Genomic DNA, 8,820 nt, shown 5'->3' with positions numbered 1-8,820 from the left:
ATTATATGAAAGATGATCAGGGTTTCCAGTTACGGAATCAGTCACAAGGATGGAAGGTACAGCATACAGAATATAGTCAATGGTACTGCAATAAATGGTGACAGATGGTTGCTACACTTGTGAACACAGAGCATAACATGGAGAGTTGCTGAATTACTATGTGATACACCTGAAACCCAGATAACACTGTATGTCAACCATACTCCAATAAAACAAAAAATTTTTTTAAAAAGAAAAAAAAAGGAAAGATAACCAGCTTGTACAATGGCTTTAAAAAAGAATGAGTGGACCACCCAAGTAAATATAACACATGAGAAACCACAAGATGTCTTAACTGCTAAAAGAGTTATCTATAAAAAGTTTTACTTTTAAAATGTAAGACATCTATAAAGTCTTAAACAGGGAGTTGATCCTTTTAGGAACAAAATATGGCATAATTCCAGAAACAAGATTTTTTTTTTTTTTTTTGCATTTAGTCTTTTCAATCACTATGCAATGATTATCGGTTCGCCAAGGACAGTAACAGATACTGGAGAAAAGGAGATATGAGAAACATCTTTTATTTTTTTCTAAAGAGGTGAAAATAAGTAAGATTTCTTATATTTCTCACTCATAAGATTTTTAAACTCTTAAAAATGCAATTTCCTCTTTTCAAAGCACATGCCATCTTAAAAAAAAATCTTAGCAATGTACATTTGCACTCAAAGAAAAACATGCAGCGCCATTGTCTTCTGACAAAATTCTGCATAAAAACCCCCCACGCAACTTTCTCCAAATATGTTCCCTCTTAATCATTTAGGGACTCCAAACCACAAACATTCAGTGCAACATTTATTGTTTCTTATTTCCGTAGGAAACACAGGACCAATGATGTCTTCTGACTATAACTGTTTCCTGATGGTTGAGCAACAGTCTCCTTCTGCTTTACTTGAAAGTACTCTCTTAACCTGCTGATGTAAGGGACAACTAGAATTCAGTACAGCTTGAGGATCCAAGTGGAGGATGGAGGAGAAATACTTAAGGTGTACCCTGTGCCATAAACTTAGGAAAAAATTTACAAAGAAAAAAAAAACAACACCTCAGATTTTATCAATGCACCCTTTTAAAAAGTTCTTTTTTTTAAATTTCTGAAAGCAGCTTAATGTGAATCAAAAGCAGTTCCTGAGTAACTGCAGTAAACAGTGTCTCTTTAAGATAAACATGTGTGTGTGTGTACACACACACACACACACACACACACGTATGTATCTGCAACTTAGCTCATTTTGGTTCTGCCTTATTTACCTCCCCAGCTTTGAGTTTAGTCACAGTTCCTTTCCTTTCAGGTCACAATGTGCAAGTACAACATCAGCTCCAAGAGTTGGCGTGGTTCAGACGTTCGTCACTTCTGTGTGATCACTGGCATGTCTCAGGCCAGGTTTCCAGAGTCACTGCAGGTCACAGTTCTCTCAATTTCACAAAAACTTGCAAGAGCCACAGATCCTTCACGTTTTCTTCATGAGACGCCGTGACTGCCACTTGTGGAGCTTGTTGTAGGCGGTCTGCAGCATCTCTTCTATGTGACTTACCAACTGAAAAACACAGCAAGACACTTAAGCAATAACTGGGCAAAGGCTGGGGAAGTGAATGCCTCTGATCCAGATCGGGCACATACTTCGGAGTGTAGTTTCCAAGCTCATTTATATTACCCCAATGAGGCAACTTGCAAGCCCTCGGTGAGGGTATAAAAGGTTAAGAGATGGTGGGATAGAGGCTGGAGTTCACACTGGATTGCAGTGTCTGGCTTGTCATTAACCGACTATAAGACAACACGGAAGTTGCAACTGGGCTCTAGGCTCAGTTTCTTCTGTCAAGTGAAGGAGGTGTACTAATATGATGATTTCTAGATTAAACACTAGTCTGTGGGCTAAAGCCAGGATGGTGGCATCAACATTATTTTATAGAACAGGTGAAAAAAATGCCTTACTCTCCTGAAGATTCTGATGTAGCAGGTGTAGGATGAGATCTTTGATGTTCAAAAGCTCCTGTAGCTAATTTTGCTACACAGCCAATCTTGTGAAGCACTTTTCCAAGTTTTTAATGGTCTTTTCCAGCTCCAATGTTACAGAATTTCAATATAACTCAGTAGATTAAAGAAAATATAAATGGTGTCAATGCTTCACTAGGTACTATTGTCATACCTTAGGTAAGGACTATGTATCTTGAGTAGAAAAGGACTTTACCCTTGTCATGGATATAACTAGCAGTCAGTCAACAGGACCACACTGATCTAAGCTGTTAAAGACTCCTGAAGGAAAATGTCTTCAGAACATTTCTTTGTGGAGATGGACAGTGTTTATGTGGTTGGAAGTTAACAGTCTTATAAAACCTGTAAACCAGTTCTGGCAGTATGTGGATAGGGACAGGAAGTCCTAAATCCTTGTAGTATGGCAATGAATTAGATTCAGTCTGAGGCAGAATTAAAAAAACAAGGGGCACCTGGGTGGCTCAGTGGGTTAAAGCCTCTGCCTTCTGCTCAGGTCGTGATCCCAGGGTCCTGGGATCAAGCCCTGCATCAGACTCTCTGCTCAGCAGGGAGCCTGCTTCCTCCTCTCTCTCTGCCTGCCTCTCAACCTACTTGTAATCTCTGTCTAATAAATAAATAAAATCTTTGGTGAAAAAAAAGAATTAACAAAACAAAACAAAACACTCTTATTTACCCCATCTGCTATCATTATGGTGGGGGAGGCGATGAGGTATTAGGCTATTTAGTTCTGTCTGGAAAATACATAAAAATAATTTAATTTGCTTGATGGGCACCAGTGGTTCCACAATGCCAATTAGGAGATGAATGCCATACCCTCATGTAAGGCTGTACAGGCAAACCTTATTATGCAACATTTTATGCTTATGTACTTTTTTTTTTTTTTTAAATAAACTGAAGGTCTGCAACAGCACTGCACTGATTAAGTCTATCAGTACCATCTTATCAGCAGCATTTGCTCACTCAATGTCTCTCAATTTTGGTAGTTCTAGCAACATTTCAAAGTTTTTCATCATTATATTGTTATGGTAATCTGTAGCCAGTGTGACTTTGATGTTTGTGCAATTGTTTGGGGGCACCTTGAACCATGCATATAAGATGGCAAACTTAATAGATAAATGTTGTGTTCTGACTTCCACTGAATGGCTGTTCCTTACCCCAACCCAGGACTCCCTATTCACTAACACGTAATACTGAAATGAAGCCAATTAATAACCCTATAATGGCCTCCAAGTGTTCAAGTGAAAGGAAGAGTCACACATTGCCCACTTTAAAATCAAAAGGTAGAAATGATTTAGGTTAGTGAGGAAGGTGTGTTGAAAGCTGAGACAGGCTGAAAGCTAAGCCTCACTGTGCCTGTTAGCCAAGTTGTGAATGCAAAGGAAAAGTTCTTCAAAAACATTAAGTGTTATTCCAGTGAACATATGAATGGATGGTAAGAAAGCAGAACAGCCTTATTGCTGACATGAAGTTTTAGTGATCTGGTAATGAAGAGGAAGGCCCTAATTCTCTTCAGTTCTATGAAGGCTGAGAGAAGTGAAGAAGCTGCAGAAGGAAAGTCTGAAGCCAGCAGAAGCTGAGTCATGAATTTAAGGAAAAAAGCAGACTCTGTAACAGGAAAGTGCAAGGTGAAGCGGCAAGTGCTGATGCAGAAGCTACAGAGTTCTCCAGAAGATCGAGCTAAGTTAACTAATGAAGGTAGCTACACTAACCAATAGATTTTGAATAGAGACAAAACAGCCTTCTACTGGAAGATGCCATCTAGGACTTTCAAAGCTAGAGAGAAGTCAATGCCAGGCTTCAAAAGTTCCAAGGACAGGCTGATCCCCTTATTAGGAACTAATGCAGTTGGTGACTTTAAGTTTTAGCCAATGCTCACTTACCATTCGATTACCCTAAGGCTGTTAAGAATTATAATAAATCTCTTCTGCCTGTGCTCTATACACAGAACAAAGCCTGGATGATAGCACATCTATTTATAACATGGTTTAGTGAATATTAAGTCCACTGTCGAGACCTACTCAGAAAAAGATTCCTTTTGAAATATTACTGTTCATTGACAATGTACCTGGTCACCCTGGAGCTCTGATGGAGATGTACAAATGAATGTTGCTTTCATACCTGCTAACCCAACATAATTCTGTAGCCCATGAATTTGAGTAGTAATTTTGACTTCTAAGTCTTACTATTTAAGAAATACAATTCATAAGGCTTTAGATGCCATACATAGGGATTCCTGAGGGATCTATCAAAGTAAAATGAAAACCTTCTGGAAAGGATTCACATTTCTATTGGCACCTGGGTGGCTCAAGTGGTTAAGTGACTGCCTTCAGCTCAGGTCATGATCCCAGAGCCTGGAGTTGAGGGGCTCCCTGCTCAGCGGGGAGTCTGCTTCTCTCCCTCCCTCTGCCTCTCCCCCTGCTTTTGTGTACTCTCTCTCCCTCTCTCAAATAAATAAATAAATAAATAAATAAATAAATAAATAAAATTAAAAAAAGAAAAAAGAAAAAAATTAAGGATTCACCATTCTAGATGCCATTAAGAATGGTCGTGATTCATGGTAAGAGGTCAAATATCAACATTAACAGGAATTTGAAAGAAGCTGATTCCAACCCTCATAGTTAATTCTGAATGGTTCAAGACTTCAATGGAGGAAGGAACTGCAAGGTGGTGGAAACAGTAAGAGAACTAGAATTAGAAGAGGAGCCTGAACATGTGACTGAATGACGGGCATCAAAGGAGTTGCTTCTCAGGGATGAGCAAAGAAAGTGGTTTCTTGAGATGGAATCTACTTCTGGTGAAGATGTTGTGAAATGACAACAGGGGGTTTAGAATATTACATAAACTTAACTGATAAAGCAGCGGCAAGATTTGAGAGGACTGACTCTGAAGAAGCTCTAATATGGGTGAAATGCTCACACACAGCACCCCATGCTACAGAGAAACTGTTTGTGGAAGGAATAGCCCATTGATGCAGCATATTTCACTGCTGTCTTATTTTATGAAATTGCCACAGCCACCCCAACCTTCAGCAGCCACCCACACAGAGGTAAGACCCTCCACAAGCAAAAAGATTATGACTCTCTGAAAGTTGAGGAGGATAGAAGTTTTAGCCATTTTTAATTAAGGGATGTACTGCAGTGCCTCAGTTGGTTGTGCGTCTGCCTTTGGCTCAGGTTGTGATCTCGAGGTCCTGGGATCAAGCCCCATATGAGGCTCCCTGCTTCTCTCTCTCCTCCCTGCTTGTGCTCTCTCAAGTAAGTAAATAAAATTTTAAGGAAAAAAAAGGGATATAAAATGTTTTTTTTTAAGATGTAATGTTACTGCACACTTAATAGACTACAGGAAAGTGTAAACCTAACTTTTACATGCGCTGGAAAACAGAAAAAATAATTTACATCACTTTATTGCAGTGCTCTGGAACCAAATCTGCAACGTCTTTGAGGTAATACATGTACATGGTCTCAGAGTCCTTTTTACCACAGTATTCCAGGCAGTTACAATCAAGAAGGGCACGTGAACTGAAACTTATGTGTTGTCTGTCCTTGCTCTCTTGTAGGAAGGTATTTCAAACTTCTTTCCTGATTGTAAGTAGTACTATCATTTTGAGAAAAACCACTTAGAACATTTAGGGAATAAACACCAAAAACTTTACTGATGAAGAATTTTCAGCTTTCAATTGTAAAACACCTTTTGATTAACCTACTTATTGAAATACTAAATTTGTATATACTCTTCCTTCCCCTTTATCTCAGAGAAGAGCGCATAACAGATACAAAAAATTGTCTCCTGCAGGTTGCTCTAGCCTTGCAGTAAAAGCAATGTTAAGGGGCGCCTGGGTGGCTCAGTGGGTTAAAGCCTCTGCCTTCGGCTCGGGTCATGATCCCAGGGTCCTGGGATCGAGCCCCACATCGGACTCTCTGCTCCGCGGGGAGCCTGCTTCCTCCTCTCTCTCTCTGCCTGCCTCTCTGCCTACTTGTGATCTCTGTCAAATGAATAAATAAAATCTTAAAACACTTTGCACTTGCTCCATCACCCACAGCCCCACCCTACTGTAAGCAATCAGGGAAGCAGAAGGCAGACCATAAGGCAGCCACTCTGAGGTCTCCTGTTAAAGAGTAGCAATTCTGTCCTTCTTTTGCAGGGTTAGATTTGTGCTTGCTCCTCAGGTTTTCAAAATAATAATTTTTTAGGGACATACACATAGGTTCTAAATCTACAGAACAAAATGTAGAGACGATTGGGGCATTTGGCAGGCTCAGCTGGTAGAGGATGCAACTCTTGACGTGGGGTTGAGTTCAAGCCCCACCATGGAGACAGAGTGTTGTTTTTTTTTTTTTAATTTTTATTTATTTATTTTTTAAAAAATTTTATTTATTTGACAGACAGAGATCACAAGTAGGCAGAGGCAGGCAGAGAGAGAGGAGGAAGCAGGCTCCCTGCTGAGCAGAGAGCCCGATGTGGGACTCGATCCCAGGACCCTGACATCATGACCTGAGCTGAAGGCAGCGGCTTAACCCACTGAGCCACCCAGGCGCCCCGAGACAGAGTGTTTTAAGTAAACCAACCAACCAACCAACCTACCTCATGGACTTATTACAAATGCTGGGGTTAGTGGTGGCCTTGGAAGACTGAAGAGGGAGGGGTAGGCAACTAGATAGGGAATATCTATGGGTATTGGCATTGCTTCATTTCTTATGATGGTTTGTGGGTAAATACTTGTTTTATTGTTTTAAAAAGTATTAGGTATTTTATACACTCTTCTGAAGGTATGATACATTTTGTATTTAAAAACTAGTACTCATGGGGCGCCTGGGTGGCTCAGTGGGTTGAACCTCTGCCTTCGGCTCAGGTCATGATCTCGGGGTCCTGGGATTGAGCCCCGAGTCGGGCTCTTTGCTCAGCGGGGACCCTGCTTCCCCCCCCCTCTGCCTGCCTCTCTGCCTACTGTGATCTCTCTCTCTGTCAAATAGGTGAATGAAATCTTTATTTAAATAAGAAAAAAAAGGGGCGCCTGGGTGGCTCAGTGGGTTAAAGCCTCTGCCTTCAGCTCAGGTCATGATCTCAGGGTCCTGGGATTGAGCCCCTCATTGGGCTCTCTACTCAGCCGGAAGCCTGCCTCCTCCTCTCTCTCTGCCTACTTGTGATCTCTGTCTGTCAAATAAATAAATAAAATCTTAAAAAACAAAAACAAAACAAAACAAAACTAGTACTCAAGAGGGGCACCTGGCTGGCTCAGTTGGAAAAGCATGCCACTCTTAAGAACCCCACACTGGGTACAAAGATTACCAAAAAAAAAAAAGGCAAAAAACCCCCAACAACAAAAAAACACACTCTGAGCAACAGGAAAAAAAAAAAAAAAGAAACCCCAAATGTATCTACTCATTCACATGAAAACAAAGTTAATTTCACCTTTTTGCAACTCAGAGAAAGAAAATCAGGCCAAAACCATATTGTTGCCTTACATTTGTGCTTAAATACTGTCTCCGAATTTTTTCTTGGAATGGGCAGAGTTTCGTAACTTGAAATCGTTCCAAATTACTTTTCATTTTTACTACCTACAAAAGATGACAAAAATAATAAATTATACAGAAATCTCAAAGAACCTACAGGGAGCAAGAGAAAAACACACATAGGAAGGTTACTTATTTATTTTTTTAAAACTAGATTAACTGGCTTCAGGCAAAGAAACAGTATCTACCACCACTCAGCAGTTCATAAACACTGTGGTTTATAATTCATACCCCTCTCAATATTTTTTATGTATGTGTAAAAACACATTTATTATACTGTTTTAAAATTTTACTTAACATGAACATCTTTCAGTCATTAAATCCTTACTTAAGTCATCATTTAAAATGGATGCATTGTATTTCAAAGTATGCACAGCAAATGCTTCTTAATTAAACCCCTTCTGGTAGCTAATTAGGCCACTTCCACATTTGCTTCAGAGACAGTGGTAGAGGAACATCTCTACTGCTAAATATTCTTAATTATTTCCTTACCTTAAATTCCTAACATTGAATTTCTGGGTCAAAGCATTTTTTAAAAAGGCAGTATGAGTAATGGAAGAAAGGACTCTTAGCAAACGGGCCATCACTGATAATTTTAAATTTTTTGTTATTTTTAAAACCACAGATTAAAAAAACGCTCTTTCACTGTAGCTTCAAAGATAATTTATTTGACTACTAATGAGTATGAAAATTTCTTTCTTCATCTCATTCTTTAGTGAGATGCCTGCTGAAAGTCTCTTGCCTAATATTTTTTTTAAAATTTTTTATTTTTTATAAACATGTATTTTTATCCCCAGACTTGCCTATTATTTTTAATGGTGTATTTAACCTTTTCTCTTAAGAGTTGTTTAAGAGGGTAATCTATATAGTTAAACTATTAATATTAATACTATAAATATTTTCCCATTTGTCAACTGTCCTTTAATTGGTTAAAGGGTATTAGTGTTAAATAGCTAGTGCTATATTTGTTGTCAATCTCAGTCTGAATTTCATTATCTCTACAAAATATACCAAATAAGTAATTTTATTGATGTAACTTGTTTGGGTCTCCATTCTTTATTTGCAACCAGTGGCTTACAGCTTGACACAAGTTTTAAGATGTACAATCGTAAGTTATAAGCTTGTCTGAATCTCAAGCTTCTTCATCTATAAAATGGGTCTGAATACCTACTCCATTAAGATGCTGCAGGCTTAAATTAACATATGCAAGTAGCTATCCGAGTGGCTAGCACATGGTAAACACACAATACAATTTTCTGATTTCAAAAATAACATGTCGCTAAG

At 39.0% G+C, this 8,820-nt stretch overlaps 1 protein-coding gene across 2 annotated transcripts in view; it reads right to left on the bottom strand.

Annotated features, from left to right (window-relative positions):
- Positions 1-544: 544 nt before the first annotated feature.
- GTF2H1 (general transcription factor IIH subunit 1) overlaps positions 545-8,820 on the bottom strand; it is a 38,997-nt gene continuing 30,721 nt past the window's right edge. For both annotated transcript variants that reach the window (XM_059137783.1, XM_059137794.1), the window contains exons 14-15: positions 7,489-7,581; positions 545-1,571 (exon numbers count right to left, since the gene is read on the bottom strand). In XM_059137783.1, the coding sequence (XP_058993766.1) occupies positions 1,485-1,571; positions 7,489-7,581 (180 nt within the window). In that variant the 3' untranslated portion in view covers positions 545-1,484. The remainder of the gene's footprint in view (positions 1,572-7,488; positions 7,582-8,820) is intronic.

This window comes from Mustela lutreola, chromosome 1 (assembly GCF_030435805.1).
Source record: "Mustela lutreola isolate mMusLut2 chromosome 1, mMusLut2.pri, whole genome shotgun sequence".
In the NCBI taxonomy this organism is placed as follows: domain Eukaryota; kingdom Metazoa; phylum Chordata; class Mammalia; order Carnivora; family Mustelidae; genus Mustela; species Mustela lutreola.
The sequence above is the reverse complement of the archived record's forward strand: the minus strand, read 5'-3'. Positions and strand labels throughout refer to the sequence as shown.